This window comes from Panulirus ornatus, chromosome 23 (assembly GCF_036320965.1).
Source record: "Panulirus ornatus isolate Po-2019 chromosome 23, ASM3632096v1, whole genome shotgun sequence".
Lineage (NCBI taxonomy): Eukaryota > Metazoa > Arthropoda > Malacostraca > Decapoda > Palinuridae > Panulirus > Panulirus ornatus.
Window position 1 is genome coordinate 1177620 of NC_092246.1, and position 22262 is coordinate 1199881.

At 40.0% G+C, this 22262-nt stretch overlaps 1 protein-coding gene across 2 annotated transcripts in view; it reads left to right on the forward strand.

The window, feature by feature from the left end:
- The first annotated feature begins 7647 nt into the window (after positions 1-7647).
- Ranbp21 (exportin-5-like protein Ranbp21) overlaps positions 7648-22262 on the forward strand; it is an 81688-nt gene continuing 67073 nt past the window's right edge. Inside the window, exons 1-7 of one of the 2 annotated variants that reach the window (XM_071676388.1) lie at positions 7648-7705; positions 9557-9718; positions 11470-11625; positions 16069-16140; positions 18143-18301; positions 19977-20151; positions 20893-21032. In XM_071676388.1, the coding sequence (XP_071532489.1) occupies positions 9599-9718; positions 11470-11625; positions 16069-16140; positions 18143-18301; positions 19977-20151; positions 20893-21032 (822 nt within the window). In that variant the 5' untranslated portion in view covers positions 7648-7705; positions 9557-9598. Of the gene's footprint in view, positions 7706-8386; positions 8532-9556; positions 9719-11469; positions 11626-16068; positions 16141-18142; positions 18302-19976; positions 20152-20892; positions 21033-22262 lie in introns of those variants that run through there. The other variant, XM_071676390.1, reaches the window with a different exon arrangement.

Here is a 22262-nt window from a genome sequence, read left to right on the forward strand (position 1 = left end):
TGCCCCGTTTCTTGATACTATATATATATATATATATATATATATATATATATATATATATATATATATATATATATATGTATATTTTTTTTTTCGCTGTCTCCCGCGTTTGCGAGGTAGCGCAAGGAAGCAGACGAAAGAAATGGCCCAACCCACCCCCATACACATGTGTATACATACACGTCCACACACGCAAATATGCATACCTACACAGCTTTCCATGGTTTACCCCAGACGCTTCATATGCCCTGATTCAATCCACTGACAGCACGTCAACCCCGGTATACCACATCGATCCAATTCACTCTATTCATTGCCCTCCTTTCACCCTCCTGCATGTTCAGGCCCCGATCACACAAAATCTTTTTCACTCCATCTTTCCACCTCCAATTTGGTCTCCCACTTCTCGTTCCCTCCACCTCCGACACATATATCCTCTTGGTCAATCTTTCCTCACTCATTCTCTCCATGTGTCCAAACCATTTCAAAACACCCTCTTCTGCTCTCTCAACCACGCTCTTTTTATTTCCACACATCTCTCTTACCCTTACGTTACTTACTCGATCAAACCACCTCACACCACACACTATCCTCAAACATCTCATTTCCAGCACATCCATCCTCCTGCGCACAACTCTATCCATAGCCCACGCCTCGCAACCATACAACATTGTTGGAACCACTATTCCTTCAAACATACCCATTTTTGCTTTCCGAGATAATGTTCTCGACTTCCGCACATTCTTCAAGGCTCCCAGGATTTTCGCCCCCTCCCCCACCCTATGATCCACTTCCGCTTCCATGGTTCCATCCGCTGCCAGATACCTCTAGCTAATCATATCTAACAAGATTACCCTCAAGAGGCCAAGATAGATGCAGTTTAGTGCAGAGGTAGTAAAAGCTTTGTGGAAGATGAAAGCCGGCAAGGCAGCAGGTTTGGATGGTATTGCAGTGGAATTTATTAAAAAAGGGGGTGACTGTATTATTGACTGGTTGGTAAGGTTATTTAATATATGTATGACTCATTGTGAGGTGCCTGAGGATTGGCGGAATGCTTGCATAGTGCCATTGTACAAAGGCAAAGGGGATAAAAGTGAGTGTTCAAATTGCAGAGGTATAAGTTTGTTGAGTATTCCTGGTAAATTATATGGGAGGATATTGATTGAGAGGGTGAAGGCATGTACAGAGCATCAGATTGGGGAAGAGCAGTGTGGTTTCAGAAGTGGTAGAGGATGTGTGGATCAGGTGTTTGCTTTGAAGAATGTATGTGAGAAATACTTAGAAAAGCAAATGGATTTGTATGTAGCATTTATGGATCTGGAGAAGGCATATGATAGAGTTGATAGCGAAGCTCTGTGGAAGGTATTAAGGATACATGGTGTGGGAGGGAAGTTGTTAGAAGCAATGAATTTTTTTTATCAAGGATGTAAGACGTGTGCGTTTAGGAAGAGAGGAAAGTGATTGGTTTTCAGTGAATGTTTGTTTGCGGCAGGGGTGTGTGATGTCTCCATGGTTGTTTGATTTGTTTATGGATGGGGTTGTTAGGGAGGTGAATGCAAGAGTTTTAGAAAGAGGGGCAAGTATGCAGTCTGTTGGGGATGAGAGAGCTTGGGAAATGAGTCAGTTGCTGTTCGCTGATGATACAGCGCTGGTGGCTGATTCATGTGAGAAACTGCAGAAGCTGGTGACTGAGTTTGGTAAAGTGTGTGAAAGAAGAAAGCTGAGAGTAAATGTGAATAAGAGCAAAGTTATTAGGTACTGTAGGGTTGAGGGACAAGTCAATTGGGAGGTAAGTTTGAATGGAGAAAAACTGGAGAAAGTGAAGTGTTTTAGATATCTAGGAGTGGATTTGGCAGTGGATGGAACTATGGAAGCGGAAGTGAATCATATGGTGGGGGAGGGGGGCGAAAGTTCTTGGAGCGTTGAAGAATGTGCGGAAGTCGAGAACGTTATCTTGGAAAGCAAAAATGGGTATGTTTGAAGGAATGGTGGTTCCAACAATGTTATATGGTTGCGAGGCGTGGGCTATAGGTAGAGTTGTGCGGAGGAGGGTGGATGTGCTGGAAATGAGATGTTTGAGAACAATATGTGGTGTGAGGTGGTTTGATCGAGTAAGTAATGAAAGGGTAACAGAGATGTGTGGTAATAAAAAGAGTGTGGTTGAGAGAAGAGGGTGTTTTGAAATGGTTTGTTCACATTGAGAGAATGGGTGAGGAAAGATTGACCAAGAGGATATATGTGTCATAGGTGGAGGGAACGAGAAGTGGGAGACCAAATTGAAGATGGAAAGATGGAGAGAAAAAGATTTTGAGTGGTCGGGGCCTAAACTTGCAGAGGGTGAAAGGCGTGCAAGGAATAGAGTGAATTGGAAGGACGTGGTATACCTGGGCCGACATGCTGTCAATTGATTGAACCAGGGCATGTTAAGCGTCTGGGGTAAACCATGGAAAGTTTTGTGGGGCCTGGATGTGGAAAGGGAGCTGTGGTTTCAGTGCATTATACATGACAGCTGAAGCAGGTGATAGCGATGCTGGTTTCCTGTGGGGTGGGGTAGCGATTTGAATAGATGAAGGCAAGCATGTATGAATATGTACTTGTGTATGTATGTAATGTCTGCGTATGTGTATGTATATGTGCGTATGTGTATATGAGTGGATTGGCCAATCTTCGTCTGTTTCCTGGCGCTACCTCGCTGCCGCGTGAAACAGCAATTATATATATACTTTATTTCATTTATTATAATTCGTCGCTGTCTCCCGCGTTAGCGGGGTAGCGCAAGGAAACAGACGAGAGAATGGCCCTACCCAACCACATACACTTGTATATACATACACGTCCACACACGCACATATACATGCCAATACATCTCAACGTATACATATATATACACACACAGACATATACATATATACACATGTACATAATTCATACTGTCTGCCCTTATTCATTCTCGTCGCCACCAAGCCACACATGAAATGACAACTCCCTCCCCCGCAAGTGCACGCGGTAGCACTAGGAAAAGACAATAAAGACTACATTCGTTCACACTCAGTCTCTAGCTGTCATATATAATGCATCGAAACCACAGCTCCCTTTCCACATCCAGGCCCCACAAAACTTCCAATAGTTTACCCCAGACCCTTCACATGCCCTGGTTCAATCCATTGACAGCACGTCGACCCCGGTATACCACATCGTTCCAATTCACTCTATTCCTTGCACACCTTTCACCCTCCTGCATGTTAAGGCTCCGGTCACTCAGAATCTTTTTCACTCCACCTTTCCACCTCCAATTTGGTCTCCCACTTCTCCTCGTTCCCTCCACCTCTGACACATATATCCTCTTTGTCAATCTTTCCTCACTCATTCTCTCCATGTGACCAAACCATTTCAAAACACCCTCTTCTGCTCTCTCAACCACACTCTTTTTATTACCACACATCTCTCTTACCCTTTCATTACTTACTCGATCAAACCACTTCACACCACATATTGTCCTCAAACATCTCATTCCAGCACATCCACCCTCCTCCGCACAACTCTATCTATAGCCCACTCTATATGTATAATGGTCAGGTAATAACAAATAGTGGTGATGTGAGAAGATGGAGTGAGAATTTGGAAGGTTTGTTGAATGTGTTAGATGATATAGTGGCAGATATAGGGTGTTTTGGTCGTGGTGTGCGAAGTGAGAGGGTCAGGGAGAATGGTTTGGCTAACAGAGAAGAGGTAGTGAAAGATTTGCGGAAGATGAAAGCCGCCAAAGCGGCGGGTTTGGATGGTATTGCAGTGGAGTGTATTAAAAAAAGGGATGACTGTGTTGTTGACTGGTTGGTGAGGATATTCAATGTATGTATGGCTCATGGTGAAGTGCCTGAGGATTGGCGGAATGCATGCATAGTGCCACTGTACAAAGGCAAAGGGGATAAAGGTGAGTGTTCAAATTACAGAGGCATAAGTCTGTTGAGTATTCCTGAGAAATTATGTGGGAGGGTATTGATTGAGAGGTTGAAGGCATGTACAGAGCATCAGATTGGGGAAGAGCGGTGTGGATTTAGAAGTGTTAGGCTAGTGTAAGGCTTGTGTACGAGTAGGAAGGGAGGAAAATGATTGGTTCCCAGTGAATGTCGGTTTTTGGCAGGGGTGCGTGATGTCTCCATGGTTGTTTAACTTGTTTATGGATGGGGTTGTTAGGGAAGTGAATGCAAGAGTTTTGGAGAGAGGGGGAAGTATGCAGTCTGATGTAGATGAGAGGGCTTGGGAAGTGTCAGTTGTTTTTCTCTGATGATACAGCGCTTGTGGCTGATTCGGGTGAGAAACTGCAGAAGCTGGTGACTGAGTTTAGTAAAGTGTGTGAAAGAAGAAAGCTGAGAGTGAATGTGACTAAGAGTAAGGTTATTAGGTACAGTAGTGTTGAGGGACAAGTCAAGTGGGAGGTAAGTTTGAATGGAGAAAAGCTGGAGGAAGTGAAGTGTTTTAGATATCTGGAAGTGGATTTGGCAGCGGATGGAACCATGGAAGTGGAAGTGAGACACAGGGTGGGGAATGAGGCGAAGGTTCTTGGAGCGATGAAGAATGTGTGGAGGGCGAGAACATTATCTCGGAAAGCAAAAATGGGCATGCTTGAAGGAGTAGTGGTTCCAACTAAGTTATATGGTTGCGAGGCGTGGGTTATAAATAGGGTTGTGAGAAGGATGGTAGGTGTGTTGGAAATGAGATGTTTGAGGACAATAGGTGGTGTGAGGTGGTTTGATCGAGTAAGTAATGAAAGGGTAAGAGAGATGTGTGGTAATAAAAAGAGTGTGGTTGAGAGAGCAGAAGAGGGTGTATTGAAATGGTTTGGGCACATGGAGACAATGAGTGAGGAAAGATTGACAAAAAGAATATATGTCAGAGGTGGAGGGAACGAGGAGAAGTGGGAGACCAGATTGAAGGTGGAGGGATGGAGTGAAAAAGATTTTGAGCGATCGGGGCCTGAACATCCAGGAAGGTGAAAGGAGTGCAAGGAATAGAGAATTGGAACGATGTGGTGTACCGGGGTCGACGTGCTGTCTATGGATTGAACCAGGGCATGTGAAGCGTCTGGGATAAACCATGGAAAGTTCTGTGGGGGCTGGATGTGGAAATGGAGCTGTGGTTTCGGTGCATTATACATGACAGCTAGAGACTGAGTGTGAACGAATGTGGCCTTTGTTGTCTTTTCCCAGTGCTACCTCGCGCGCGTCCGGGGGGAGGAGGCTGTCATTTCATGTGTGGCGGGGTGGCAGCAAGTATGAATTATGTATATGTGTATGTATGCATATATCTTTGTATGTATATATATGTATACGTTGAAATGTATAGGTATGTATATGTGCGTGTGTGGACGTGTATGTATATACATGTGTATGTGGAAGGTTTGGGCCATTCTTTCGTCTATTTCCGTGCGCTACCTCGCTAACGCGGGAGACAGCGTCAAAGTATAATAGATAGAATATATATATATATATATATATATATATATATATATATATATATATATATATATATATATATATATATATATATACACGCCCATACACGCACATATACATGTATTTACATACATATATACACATATATTCCTACTTGCTCCCTCATACTTGATCCCCGTTTCCCGCTTTAGAGAGGAAGCGCTAGGAGCAGACGAAGAAAGGCCGCATTCGCTTACATCCATTTCTCTAACTGGAATGTGCACCGAACCGGAACCACAGCTCCCTATCCACAACCAGGTCCTACTGACCTTTCCGTGGTTTTTCCCGACCGCTTCATATGCCCTAATTCAATTTATTAGCAACTTGTCAACCCCTGTGTACCACATCGTTCCATTTCACTCTATTCTGTGAACACCTTTCACCCACTTTCAATTTGAGGCTCTAATCACTCAAAATCTTTTTCACTCCATTCTTCTATCTCCAATAAGGTCTCCTACACACGTTTGCAATTTTCCGCGAGGCATCGATAGCAACAGACGAAGAAATGGCTTCTTTCGCCCACATTTACACTCCAGCTACCGTGTATAATGCACTGAAAATAGAGCCCTTCATCCACCACTAGGCCCCATAGACTTTTCAGTGCTTTTCCCCGGCCGCTTCATATGCTCTGGATCAGTCCATTGACAGCACTTCGCCTCAGTTCGTTCTATCCTTTTCATGTTTCAAACCCTCCTACATGTTCGGGTCCTGAACTTTCACATCACCTTTCATTATTCCTCTCACTCCCCTTCAGTTTCCTCCTTTTCCTTGTTTTCTCCATTTCTGACATTACTACCCTCTCAGTCATCCTTACCTTACTGATCCTTTCTGTATTCCCGAAGCATTTCAGCAGACCCTCTTTAGCTCTCTCATACATACTCCCCTTACTACCACACCTCTCTTACCCTGTCATTTCTTATATGGTCAACTCTCCTCACACCACATATTGTCTGCAAATATTCTATTTCCAACTATTCATCCTCTTCACTACTTTTTATCATGACCTACGCTTTGCATCCGTATAATGACCAACGGGACTACTCTACTAAAATACATACCCATCTTAGCCCGTAAGACAGTAACCTCTCTATCTACACATTCCTCAGTACCCCAGAAACCTTTGCCCTCTCATCCACCTTACGGCTCACTTCGGCTCTCATGGTTCCATTCGCCTCCTTATTCACTGCCATGAATCTAAAACACCTTCCTTACAACAGGTTTTATCCACTCAAACTCACACCCCGAATAACCTGTCCTCCTTGCATCCACACATTCACTCTCAACTTTATCCTTTCACACATTTACCCAAACTCAGCCACCAGCCTGAGAGAGAGAGAGAGAGAGAGAGAGAGAGAGAGAGAGAGAGAGAGAGAGAGAGAGAGAGAGAGAGAGAGAGAGAGAGAGAGAGAGAGAGAGAGAGAGAGAGAGAGAGAGAGAGAGAGAGAGAGAGATGAAAACCCTCCCCTCCATGTACTTATAATCTCAAGAAGGTTGAACAGAAGAACCTTGCCTTTTTTACAGTGGCACTGTATATGCATCCCACGTATGTTCATATGCCATGGACAGCCAAGATTACAAACTTCTATAAGCCAATTTTTAACTGATAACTTTGCAGATGTATTGTTTGCTACAGCGTTTGAAAATTGATTGTGGAAATACATCTTATAAATATAACGATTACATAAAAATTACTAAACTAAAAGAGTGCAATTGACGCAAAAATATCATATATCTGTGAATGGACAGAGGTATATCAGTTTTGAGCAGCCCGCCATGGGGGTTTGTTTTGTTTAAGGTGCAAGGACTTGAACAACTTAATGATGCACAATAATTATCATATTAATCCAGCAAATAATACATTCTTAGTCAGTCAAAGAGGTATATGATTTTTCTGAGAGTTTATACGTATCATAGTCCATTGAATAAATGCGAACTAGATGAAGCCGTAATACAGCGAAATGATTAATTCTATTGCGTTAGTTAATCGTGATATGAGGCAAATTTAATGTGTAGTTCTGTTACCGGCATTCTATTCATTGGACGATTAGAGGTTATAATGTGTGTTATTTTATATTATCTGATGACACTTTATCTCTCTCACATGAGACTATCTTAAGAAAAGTTTGTTAAACGACACATGATGCTAAGGTAGACGATAGTATTGGTGAGAGCAGCACCTGAAGGCAGCACACACAGCGTCCTAGCTAGAACTTGTACGTAAAGTTACACACATTTCATATTGATATTTCTTGACGTGTGCTCACTTATTTGTTAGTGATAATGCCTACGAAATACATTTTAATGGGCTTCGACATTTATTTGAATTTGACTTGTACACAGAATGAATGATGCTTTGTTCGCTTGAATGTAAACAAACTACTTGTTCCTTGCTTGGTGATTTGAAATGAATCAGATGGTTGTTAATTAATGGATTGGAACAATCGGCGATCACTTGTTGTAGTGAAATAACGAAACTAATATCAAGTTAACGGGATTCGGGAATTGGCATGTGTACAGCTCGTTTCAGGAAGTACTTGTAAACCAACTGTATAGGATAATACCCTGTTTATTACTTTAGATATCTATTGAGATTTCTTTTGAGGAATGGTTAGAGTAAACATTTGATAAGTATAATGGTTAATAAGGTAAACTGCAAGATAAGGGTTTCAATGATATAGTTAGATAGATGAATGGAGAACTGGATAGTGGAATGAATTGCTAAATGTGCAGTTTTTTTTAGGTAATATTACGTTTAGGACATCCACTTGTCTGAAAGTTGAGAATTGTTTTTTTTTTCGGTGGTTTTTGATGTGTTTTGCACGATTCTGACCTTCATTGCCACCCGGATCACAACGTTGTGAGATATCCAACGTTAATGGGGGCCCCTCAGTGGGAACCGGTGTTATAGTTGGGGATATTACAAAAAGTAGTGATTTACGATGAACGGAAGGTCATAATAGTTCATAAGACATCAGAAACCACAGAAAAACAATTTTAACCAAACCAAACTAAATTTGATTTTGCAGGGTGGACAGAACGGTAATAATACCGATTTTGATGCCATTAGTGTTTTGACTTAGACTTTTAAAACCTTAGTTGGGAAAAAGTGGAATTAAAGAAAATTGAGCAGCTTTACTTAAGTTTTGGTTTTCATGTTTGGATGAAAAGCAGGTTTCAGACAGGTTTTGTTCCATATGCGAATGAAAAGTTGTAGGATGTAGAGGTTTAGTTTTACCATTTATGAAGAAACCATGTTAGATTAAATTCTGCTTGATGTTTCCAGGCCAAATAAGTATAAAGAAAAGAAATCTAACAAGACTAAACCTAACATATTTGTCATTAAGGAACTGAATTCCAAGATTGCACCCTTTTCCAACCCCTGCTGCATGTAGTTTTCATAGGTTCCATTGACTTAATCAATTTACTCTACATTTACAGTATTAAACCCAATAGTCTTCTAGTCTTCATAACTCACCCCATTATGAAGTTTTTTCATTCTTGTATGCTGTTTCCTCATTGTGTTAGGTGGTTTCACTAACAGAAAGAAGAAATGGCCTCATTTGCTCACATCCACTGTTTAACTGTCATGTAATGCACCAAAATGACAGCACCCATCCTCATCCAGGCTCCACAGACTTTTCTGTTGTTTTACCATACCACTTCATAAACCTTGGTTGAATCCACTGATAGCATCACCTGGTTTATACCACATCACTCTAATTCACTCTATCCCATATACTCTTTAAAGCCTCCTGCATGTTCAAGCCATGAGCTCTCAAAATCTTTTACTGCTCCTGTTATTTATCTCCAGTTTGGTCTCCCCCCTTAGCCTTGTCCTCTCCACCTATGATACGTATACACTCTTTGTCAACCTCTCCTCTCTCTTTCTCTACATTTCTCCAAACCAGTTCAGTATATCCCCACCAACTATTTCAACCATACATTTCATATGACCACATCTCTCTTACTCTATCATTTCCTACTCAAATAACCCTGCACACCACATAGTGTCAATTGAAATCTTTGTAATCTGCTGTCTCTATATATTTTTCTTATTTTGTCAGGTTATATGGGGTGTGAGAGCCTTGTGAAGGCAGTGAGGCAGGATGGAGATTCCCCAAGAGGTGATACATGTGGCAGGTCAATTAGCCCAAGCTGTCCACACTACTCTAGACCCCACAGTCCCACATGCAGTCAGGCTGGCATCGTATAATCTTCTTGAGAAGGTAAATTATCTACTGTGAGCTAAGAAATCTCATGCTCCATAGGGAGTCATCATTTTACTTCTGATTGTAGTGCAGCCTTGAAGCTGCTGGTGCCCCATGAAAATAATTCTGGGATTATGTGTAGTAACAGTAATGATAGTGATAATTTTTTCTTACACATGTATGCTGTTTCCTTTTTTAGTAAGGAAGTGCCAGGAAAAGATGAAGAATGACCTTATTTGCTCATGCCCAGTCTCTAGCTGTCATGTATATTGTTTGTAAACCACAGCCCCTTATCCACAACCAAACCTCATTGATGATAATAATGATAATGATGATAATGATAATGAAAAGGATAATAGTAGCAACAGCAACAACCTTCACTCTTACAGAACCCTGAATGGTGAACCACTCCCATTCAACATATCCCTGGATGGTAAACCACTCCCATTCAACATAACCCCGATTTATAAACCACTCTCATTCAACAAAACATGAACTTTCCTAGTTGTCTCATAGGATATGATACATTCAGCCTCCACATCTCAAACATCAGTGCAAATTCCATAGATAAACTAAACACCCAGAACACATACTGGCACCAGCTCTTGGCAAGAAAAAGATCCAATAGCATCCTCTACAATTATATGCTCCATCCTAAACTGTTCCCTACCTGCCAGGTCATTTACCTTTTTAAGAGCGGTAATAACATTCACAAACTGCTCAAAATAGAGCACTCTTACAACCACCAACACTCATTGCAGCTCAGTAGAGACATTTCTGGTTCAGTCCTGTTTGTCTGTCTGCATCCAGACCTGTGCGTGATACTCAGCTCCCCTCCACCAAAGCCACTACATAGGTAGAAATGAAAAACTTACCCTTGCCTCACACTTTGGCTGCCTGTATTTACAGATCTTACCTGCTAGAAACACCACATAAACAAAATCTTTTCATTTCTGACCATAATGGTATGACAAGCACAAGCAACTCCTAACCTCTCTCAGTCTTCAACTCTCCTACTTACTGATTATTTCCTGCCCCAGGACTCCCTTGTATCTTTATAAGGCTCCTTTAACACTCAGGAAACTGGCGATGTCCAGTGGTTGAGACCAAAAGTTGTCAGGTGTAATGTCTTTGTGTTTTGTGTGTCCATGTGCAGAGAGTGCATGACAATTGAGTTGAGTGCTCAGTTTCATCTTTATGGTAATTGCATCTTGAACATGAAGGGTTTTGGTTTCTGTTGAATTGGTATTTGTAGTGATGGGTGATGTTCATTGTATAGATGGGAGAGCATGACTTGTGTTTGTCTGGGAAGTGTAGTTTCTAATGGGTTAATGTCTAGTGGGTTGGATATCACGTTGAAGAGTTGGGACATCAGTTGATTGGTGCTTGTCCAGTCAGTTCAGTTTGTCAATGTTATATATGTTAGAGGTTGGATAATCTGAGAGTAAAGGTTACTGTTGTTTGAAGCAAGGTTAAGTTTTTTCTTCTTGGGGGTTGGTGATTCATTACAGAGTGGTTAGTTATAGAATTAGTTATGAACCAATCTGAAACTGCACTACGCAGTCACATACAAGTAACACTAAATTATTTGCTATCTGGACCCCACACATCTCATCATCATCATCAGAATAATTGATTTGGCATGGAAGACCCTCCACATGCCTAAGATATAATTTCCATGCTAAGGAAACTGAGCTGTTGAACATGGGAAATACAAGTAAACATAAAAGATAAAAGGTTGAATACATCTAAGTATTTAATGCCCACAGGTGAAAGAAGAGAGTGAGCTGGTTTTGGGCTGTGGATTTCACTTGGCTCACCATGACAAAGAACCAGTGGTCCGTCACCTAGGTTTACAACTTCTGGAACATGCTATAAAGTATAAGTGGAATGACCTATCCGTCCAGCAGAAAGTATACATTAAGGTTAGTTCTTTATGTCCAGTTTTAACTTACTTGCAGTATCCTTGTGTTTTTTAACACAATGTATGTGTACAGTATTATTTGCTTTTATTACAGAATTTGCTATTACGAGTTATGCAGTTTGTGTTTTTTTTCACCCTATTGCCGTTCTTACTTTAAAGAACAAAGCAACAATGGCCTTATTTGCAGACTTCCAGCTGTTATATATGATTGCCAAAACACACAGCTAACATCCTTAACCAATCTCCACAAACTACTCCAGAGTTAACCATGACTGCTTTATATGCCTAGTTTATCTCAGTGACAGCACAGTGCTCCTCATATACCTCATGAATCCATGTTCTCATAATTGCACATTTCTTACACTCCTGAATGTTCAGGTTCTGTTAATCCAGAGCTGCCAAAGAGAGTGTTTGGTCTTGGAATTATCTTCAACACCTGAGGAAGGTGCTCAAGATAAGTCAATCAGTTATTATTACATATTGATGGCCTTAATGACCCATGACATTTGATAGACCTAAAGACTAAATAACCAGATGACCATGAGGCCTCTTTCACGCCATCCCTCTTTGTGATACTTAGTTTCCCCCCACACACTTACTTCCTCCATTATTTGTGCATAGATCCTCTTAGTCTTTTTTTGCTCATGCTCTCCATGTTCTTGGACCATTTCAGGACCCCCTGGTTGGCCATCTTGGCCTGATTATTCTTACAATCACACCTTTCCTTTCATCTAAATATCCACCTCATTCATTTCATTTTCAACACATCCATTGTCTTCTTTTCTTTTGTATTGATGTCCCAAGACTTTAGACCTTATGACTCTGTCAAGACCACTGTACCTTCATACTTACCTATCTTTACCCTTACAGACACTGATCAACATATCCAGATGGATATTTACCTGAGCTGAGAAATGCCTCCTGACAGATATTTATGCACTGAATTTTATGATTCAGTTTCAAGGCTGTTTGCCATGCATGAGTGGTGTTTGAGGTGGCAATGAAAGTACATTTTCATGAAGGAAAACAAGTGGCTTTTAGCTAGCTTTACAGGACTAGACAGATGATTTTGAATAATATGGCAATGGTGATTTGTCATCCGATTGTGTGAAAAATGATTTTATGGACACTGGCTCATCCAGGATTAAATGTTGAGGCAGGAGAAAGTTTTCTAACAAAAATAAAGGTATTGCTGCTTGTGCTTGCCTAACCTTGACAACACTAAGTCTGACTGGTGTATCTAGTAATTTTACGAACTTTTTAGTTTTCTTATGAATCACATTGATTTAAGCAAGAATACTTCCCACGTATTCCCTGCGTGTCGTAGAAGGCGACTAAAAGGGGAGGGAGCGGGGGGCTGGAAATCCTCCCCTCTCGTTTTTTTTTTAATTTTCCAAAAGAAGGAACAGAGGGGGCCAGGTGAGGATATTCCAAAAAAGGCCCAGTCCTCTGTTCTTAATGCTACCTCGCTATCGCGGGAAATGGCGAATAGTATGAAAAAAAAAAAAAAATATATCTGTCTATATCTCTGATGCATGTTCCCTCTGGGGACTCTCCTAAGGGGGTAGCCTTGGCACAAGTCTCTCCATGATTGTTGAACTCCAGTGCTGCTTTTTAGCTTTTGTTGCCTCACCCTTAACAGGCCACTGGCATATGGCAACTCTAGTGCATTGTTTTCAGAGACTTCTGCCAAATGTTCCTACCATTAACTTCCTTATATGTTTACCCAGTGCTCCCAGCTAATGTTGCTACACACGTAATGTTTCAACCTAATGCTCCTTTTTAATGTTCCTACCTACTAATTATTTCTACTGCACCTAACATTTTGCCAAAAGGCAGGGCTAGTGAATAGCACTCACTGCAGGAATCTAGAGGTGTGAGGAATGAGTTGTAGGAGTTAAGTGTTGTCTGGTAGTATGTATGACAAGGAGAGATTGTGTTTGTGGATAGAATGCCAATAGTCCACATATGGATGAGGCAGAAAGAAAAGACAGCTACTTGGGTCATAGGAGTGCAGCTTGACAACCAATGAAGTGCAGGCTCACTAAGCATTCATCACAAATCTCTCCAATACCTAGGCGGGTAGTAGTGCCGGTAATATATCTCCCTGGTCAGTGGTTGCCTACCAACTACTACCCAATAGTGTATGTAAAGTAAACGATAAAACATTCACAGTGACACTTATCCCTGTCTCCTTCACTTTTTAGCCCTTTGTCCAAAATAGAAACACCTACAAAATGTCTACATGTTATTAGAATGAAATTAATGGACAAGATTTACTTCGAAAGGGCTTTCATTGTTTTTTTTTTTATTTTGCCGCTGTCTCCCGCGTTTGTGAGGTAGCGCAAGGAAACAGACGAAAGAAATGGCCCAACCCACCCCCATACACATGTATATACATACGTCCACACACGCAAATATACATACCTACACAGCTTTCCATGGTTTACCCCAGACGCTTCACATGCCCTGATTCAATCCACTGACAGCACGTCAACCCCGGTATACCACATCGATCCAGTTCACTCTATTCCTTGCCCTCCTTTCACCCTCCTGCATGTTCAGGCCCCGATCACACAAAATCTTTTTCACTCCATCTTTCCACCTCCAATTTGGTCTCCCACTTCTCCTCGTTCCCTCCACCTCGGACACATATATCCTCTTGGTCAATCTTTCCTCACTCATTCTCTCCATGTGCCCAAACCATTTCAAAACACCCTCTTCTGCTCTCTCAACCACGCTCTTTTTATTTCCACACATCTCTCTTACCCTTACGTTACTTACTCGATCAAACCACCTCACACCACACATTGTCCTCAAACATCTCATTTCCAGCACATCCACCCTCCTGCGCACAACTCTATCCATAGCCCACGCCTCGCAACCATACAACATTGTTGGAACCACTATTCCTTCAAACATACCCATTTTTGCTTTCCGAGATAATGTTCTCGACTTCCACACATTCTTCATTGTTATATGAATATTTTTGAAACTAAGATTAAATACATTTTTAAATTATATATTTTTTTATTATACTTTGTCGCTGTCTCCCGCGTTTGCGAGGTAGCGCAAGGAAACAGACGAAAGAAATGGCCCAACCCCCCCCATACACATGTATATACATACGTCCACACACGCAAATATACATACCTACACAGCTTTCCATGGTTATATAACTTGGGTAAATAACTTGAAAAATATGAATTTTGAGGGTTGGAAAGGAGAACTTATTGTTACATTTAAGGGTTGACACACCAAGGACCTTAGCCACCTTTCCTATTCTTTGACTTATTTCAGCTCCCATGGTTTCATCCACTGCCATCTCTGCTCCGAGGTACCTAAAGCATTCTTCTTCTAAGTTGGCCTCGCTTAAGCTTGCACTCCAACCATTTTGTCTTGCACTATTACTTCCAGCTTTTTTCTTTCACTTATGCTTCCAAACTCTATCACAGCTTTTGGAGTTTCTCTGTGGAAGCTGCCACCAGAACTGTGTTATCTACAAATAGCCTATGGTGTATTTCCCATTCTTCCCCTTCACCCCACAGTATTTTAGACCCACCCCTTGCACCAAGACTTGTACCTCCTCCTCCACATATATCCTCCATGAATTGAGTAAATGCTCATGGTGACATCACACATCTTTGATGCAGACTCACCTTTAATGGGACACACTTTTTCCTTCCTGCTCTCTGTATGTAGTAAGTTTCCATGTACTACATATATTTTATAGTGCCTTTCATGTGGCATCTCTGTTAGCCCTCTCATTGCTTTCTCCAGATTGATCAGTGCCACATACATGTCATGCTCTTTATCCATGTATTTCTCACACCTTTTTTTTTTTTTTTTTTTTTTTTTTTTTTTTTTAGTAAACACTTGGTTTACACATCCTCAGTCACCCCTACCCTAATCAGTTGCCCTGGGTAGCCATTGCTTGTGATTCACCTCTTTCACATACATCTTACCAGGTAAACAGTTCTCAGCAGACTGACAGTGTAAATTGGATAATTATTTTTGGCTCCCTTGCCTTTATACAAGGGTATTATACATGCACATTGCTAGTTTTTAGGTATCTCATCTTGGGCCATACAAATATCATTCATCCTGACTGACAGGTCAACAGACTGTCCTCCTTTTCTCGAAAAACCAGCTGCAGTCTTGTTCACTGCAGATGCTTTGTTACACTTCATCTTGTGCAAGGCTTTCACTTCTTACCCTTTTTTTTGCTGTTGCATTTGCCATGACTCCTTTTCTCTGTCTCACACATCCTATCCACTTCCTTGTCATCTAACTTATTCAGCAGTCCTTGAGAATGCTTACTCTGTCTCTTTTTTACATTCTCATATTTGAATGATTTGGAAATTATTTTTTTTTTCAGTTAAATTGGATATTTGTAATGCACATGATTAATCTGTTTTATATAGATTATTTTCATCATTTTCAGGAAAATACAATGCAGATGGTAGCAGAAGGGACACTTGATCTTCTGACTGAACATCTTTATGTTAAGGATAAGGTTTGTTGGGAACAGCATGTATAGATTATTGATATGTTCCTAGTTTTTTGCTTCTGATAAAAGGCGTTTAAAACGATTTTAGACATGAAAGTGAAAAGTAGGTGGTTAATATGTTTTGATTGTGATGAGAATAACTTATGAATGGTTAAGCATGTGCATGTAAATGATGTTCTTAGATATATACACCTAATCACCACTATCTGGTGCTTCACTGTTTGCTTTTTCACTTACTTTTTACTTACGAAAAAGAGAGTAGATGATAAAGACATGAAAATAATTGAAGACTGTGTATGACAGTAGCATGACTCTTTGCTTATGAGTTAATGACTACTATGGTAGCTAGTCCTACACAAATGAATTATTGTGGTTATGCAACCCACGTTTTTCATTGTAATATTGTTTGTAACCTCGTCAACCCCGCTACATTTACTGTATGATTGAAAAGTGACATAATGAGTTTATGACTATGGGAAAAAGAGGAGCAGGAGCAACATCAGCTTGGAGACAAAATTAGATATTTTGAGGAATGTTGATGCTGGTCAACATGATGTGAATATTATCTGAGTTCTTGGCCTGCCAGTGATATCATTGATAATAATTCATGGGTATGCATACACAGTGGGGTAGTATGACTCCAGTGTGACATCTTCAGGTGTAATGATCTTTCACACTAGAGATAATGTTATGGACGATGTGGAGCAAAAATTGAGTGTCTGGATTTGATATGAGAATTGGCAAAATAAGCCTCTATTGACTGTACTTTATTTTTACATAAAAACAATGTTTTTTTAAGTTTTATTACTTACTGAATACTTACATTAATGATATACAGCAATTACAGTGTGTTGTAATGGACTGAGCCAGGGCACATGAAGCAGCTGGGTGAAACCACGAAAAGGCGTGTGGGATGTGTTTGTGGTTAGGAGGCTGTGGTTTTGACGCATTACGCATAACAGCCCTAAATGGATGTGATTGAATAAAGCCTATCTTCATCTCTTGCTGGCACTCCCTTGCTATTGGGGGAAATGGTGAATAAGTGTGAAGGAAAGAAAGAAGTATCATACTGTGTTTCTTGAAGATTGGATTGAGAAGTCTTTCTCAGGAACATAGCTCCTCTTTATCCCAGTAAATCTCACAGTAAAACGGGTTTCACCATATGATGATTCTCCTTAGTTTCGTTTTGCAGGAATCCGTCTCTAATGCAGAGCAGTGCTTAGGTGTATGTATAGCATTTCAGTAGTTTTTTATGCATTTGCCAGTTCCCGCATAAGTGAGGTAGTGCCTGTAAGAGATGAAGAAATGGCCTCATTAGCTCGCAGCCACTCTCTGGCTGTTATGTTTAATGCACTGAAACAGACCTTTCCATGCTTTCCCCAGCCATATCATATGCCCTGACTCAGTTCACTGACAGCATGTCATCCTCTGTAAACCACATCACACGAATTCGCTCTATCCCATGCATGCCTTGCAACTTTTTGCATGTTTAGGCACTGCCTACGAAGCAGTCTTCCATTCCACCCTGCTACTTCCTCCTATTTGTGTGGTTATTTTTTTATATATACATTTTGACTAATCCCACTAAGGTAGAGACTTCAATAATTTTATGATCTGTGATGTAAAGCCATACTTGACATTAGAATTATGCCCATCAAATGATTGTAAGTGGGGCTCTTCATTGTTTCACGTAATTTTGTATGGAAATTTTCCTTATAGAACAAGATCTTTGTCTGATTACGTTTCTTTTTGGTTATTGACATTGCTTATGAACTCTACAGTTATATATTAACTTCATAGAATGAACTAATTTAGATTTTATCAAAATACCAAAACATATGTGAATAGGGCTTACAAGTTATCTACCTGGGATGGCTATGCTTATATGCCATTTTATTTTGACTGAGTTTTAAAGATGAATAGGAGGAGCTAGAATTACTAAAGTTAACATATAAAATGGAGAGGAAGAAAAAAGTGTCATCCACAATATCCTAATGATTCATTTCAGGTATCTCGTCTAGTTGTAGAAATGATGAAACGTGAGTGGCCACAACAGTGGCCAGACCTCCTTAATGAACTCCACTTATTGTCTAAACGAGGTCCCACACAAACAGAGTTGGTGCTTTTTGTGTTCCTGCGTATTGCCGAAGATGTTGTTACATTGCAGGTGAGGGAGTACTTTTTATTTGTTTGTACTTTTTGTAGATGTAGAAATGTTGTCTTTCATAGTGTTGGCTATCTTCACCGGTTGGCTCTGCAGTGCACTTGGTGGTGTCATACATCTTTTTCTCTTTCTCTTTTATTGTTTCACCTAATTTCCTTTGTTTTTCTACTTTTCTGCTTCTGCTTTATCAGTAACTGTGTATTCCTTAATCCATTGCCTTGATAGGGCAGCTAATGCAACATTGTTTCCAATTGTTTTACTTGCTGTCCTCTTTGTAACTTCAAGTACCAAAACTTTCCATCACTTCCAGTTATGTATTGGGAATTCTGCACATTAATTTTTTTTATTATAGAAGTGAAATATTAACCCTTTCAGTTATAACCCCATGTGGCATATGACTGATTGGTGAGTCTTAATTGTGTATGCCATATATTTTCAGTTTTTCCTCCCATTTTTGAGGAAACAAATGATTCTTCTTACTATAGGCAAGTATCCACAAAGCTGAGTTAGCCAGGGAGAGCTTCCATGGGAGAATGCAATGTGCATATTCTGCTAAACAAAGCAAACAAATGAAATTTTATAGGACTCAGATGACAATAATAGCCAGTTTTGACATTTGTAAAGACTATGAGGAGTGATTTTATGTAGCATAGAGGAAGACAATATCCATGAATAGTGGAGAAAAATGAAACTTGGAGTATGTACAGTGGATTATAGAGAACACAGTGGGTTCGAATTGCGGTGTAAAGGATTTAAATGCATACATTTTCGTCAAGGTTTCAATGTCTGTAATGTAGTTTAGTGAATGGTTATGGTAGTTTAAATGTCTCATTTTTATTATAAATCATGCTCTTGCTTGTCAGGCTTAGGGGAGACAACTTTTTCAATGCAATCATTTCTGAATGCTGAAATGAGATTCCTCAGTAAAGATACAGAAGAGGGTGAGGATAAATGAGAAAGCATGAAGAGACAAAATTAGAAGCAAAGGAAAACAAAAATATATTGAGGACTAAGAACATGTCTGTGTGGGGAATTGTACAAAGTTTAAGAATATGTAGCTGGTTGAATAGTGGAGGTGCTGCATAGCAGAATCTTCAGTAAGAGGAGGACAAGATAGATTACTGTAATGAACCAATCTGTTATTATTTCTTGTGCTTAACTGTTTTTGCTAACTAACTTTTCAGGTAGATAACAAATGCTTCACTCATTTGAGAGCTAAACCAGGTTTCAGAATTTTTCATTAGAAAATTGCTATTGAGATTTCAATGCTTGAATGCATGAAAATGGTTTTTGAAATGTTTGGGAAAGGTTTTTCATTTGTCAAAACCAAATTTTTTTTGTATTTTCACGTATAATGTTATTGTCCCATGATCAGAAAAAATATTGAACAGTCAGTTAATAACACAGTACCCTATGACTTAATATTTGCTGCTAAACTTGTCATTGGTAAACCGTCTTGGAAAAACTTCATGCTTTACTCAGAAACTTTGAGGAACTATATCATATTGTGTGTTTTTTTGCAGGGTTTATTAACATTGCCATTGAAATTGAGTATACCCAGTTTTTCTCTGAAGAGCTTCATCCATTTTAGTATGAAGGTACACTGTACCACAAAATACACTACACCACAAATGACCAATAATTTCCCCAAACTTTGCAATGAATTTATTCATGACAGAACTTAGAATCCAACCAACGGCGACGTGATCTCTACCAGGCAATGGCAGCTAACATGGAAAGTATGTTTGGGTTCTTTTTATCGCTTTTGGAGGAGAACTACAAGTTATATGAAGCTAATATTGGGCAACAAAATTCCCAGGCAGCACAGCAGCATTGCCGAGTTATGCAGGCAAGTTATCAGATAACATTATGGGCATAGCCAGGCTTCTTTTTTGAACTGAAAAGTGCATATTTCGTAATGTATCAGATTCTTTTTTATTATGGAAGGTGGTGTAAAGGCTTGTCCAGGCATGAAGTATATTTAGGAGCTGGAATTCATGAGATGCACTTGATTCATTTGACACAGTTGGTACTATATATGGTTTGCCAGCAAGACAGCCACCTCTCATGTTAGTTAAAACCAGATCTAAAGCTTCAGTGCCATTTTCTAGTCAAGTTAAATGAGGGAATTGATGGAATATCTCTTTATTTGAATGAGATGATCAGTCTCATGATGTTAAGTCAGTATCTTGTATCTTTGTCTTTAGACTCTGTACAGGTTTCTCTGTAGAGATCATGAAGTGGTTTTGGCTGGTAGTTATTCTTTGCCTCATATTTAATGATGTCTTATTTAATGTAGTATATTCATATCAGTCTGGCCTTTTGTCTACAGATATTAGTCTGACTTAATCTTGAATAGATTATAAGATATTTGGTTTATTATGTGATGAAACTTGCACAAGTTTAAACTTTATAAGAATGATATTTTTCTTTGTCGATATGCATATGTAGGATGTAAATACATAGCAGTACTCATGCATGTTATTTCTTCAGTAGAGTGGCATAATTTTGACTTGTTGCTATCATTACATAATTATTCATTTTTGGGTTGATATTTTTTTTATGTAATGATCATATATCTGGTCTTCAGGTAGTGCTGATGACATTAACCGTGTATGTTGAGTGGGTGTCTGTGCAGTACATCTTTACAGAGGATGGTAAACTTTTACAATCCTTATGCTTCCTACTGAGCCAAGACAGTCTTAAGATGGAGGCTGCTGAATGCCTCTTGCAGGTATGAATCAAACTGATGTATATTGAAAGAACTATAAAAGTCCATCACAGATTTTAATTGACTATGCTATGAAAAGCATTATTATAGTCCATCTTTGATTTTAGTGGTCTTTTTTTTTGTAACTGATGAACTGAAAAGACCTCATTCTCTCGCTTCTGATGTGCTGCTGGGCAACTTTTCTCAGTGGGAGTATATTCATCCCATCCATTAGAACATTTCATTCCATTGAATGATATAATTATTTTCACCATTCTTACAGTTTCCTGGCCTTTAGATTTTAGTTTTTCCTGATAGGACCTCCAATGATCATTCAAGGTTCATATGTCTTAAACGTTCAGTGAAAAATGTGTATGTGCAGAATATTATGCTAAGTTGATTGAAGGTAATATGTATTGGTTCTTTGATGAGCATACACACACACACACACACACACACACACACACACACACACACACACACACACACACACACACAAACACACACACTCTCTCACACATTTTTATATATGATTTATATATTTTTTCTTTCATACATATTTGCCATTTCCCACATTAGCGAGGTAGCGTTATGAACAGAGAACTGAGCCTTTGAGGAAATATCCTCACTTGGTCCCCTTCTCTATTACTTCTTTTGGAAAATTAAGAATATATATATATAAAGAAAAAAATATATATATTTATATTTATTTTTTTATTTATTTATTTTTTGAAGTGGTTTGGTCGCATGGAGAGAGTGAGTGAGGGGGGGTTGACCGGGAGGATGTGTGTGTCGGGGGTGGGGGGTTGGGAGGCTGGGTTGGGGGTGGGTGGGTGGAGTGAGGGGGATTTTGGGTGGTCGGGGCCTGGGCGTGCGGGAGGGTGGGGGGCGTGCGGGGAATGGAGTGAGTTGGAGCGATGTGGTGTGCCGGGGTCGACGTGCTGTCAGTGGGTTGGGCCGGGGCGTGTGGGGCATCTGGGGTAAACCTTGGAAAGTTCTGTGGGGCCTGGATGTGGAAAGGGAGATGTGGTTTCGGTGCATTATACATGACAGCTAGAGACTGAGTGTGAACGAATGGGGCCTTTGTTGTCTTTTCCTAGCGCTACCTCGCACACATGAGGGGGGAGGGGGATGTTATTCCATGTGTGGCCAGGTGGCGATGTGAATAAATAAAGGCAGACAGTATGAATGATGTACATGTGTATATATGTATATGTCTGTGTGTGTATATATATGTATCATTGAGATGTATAG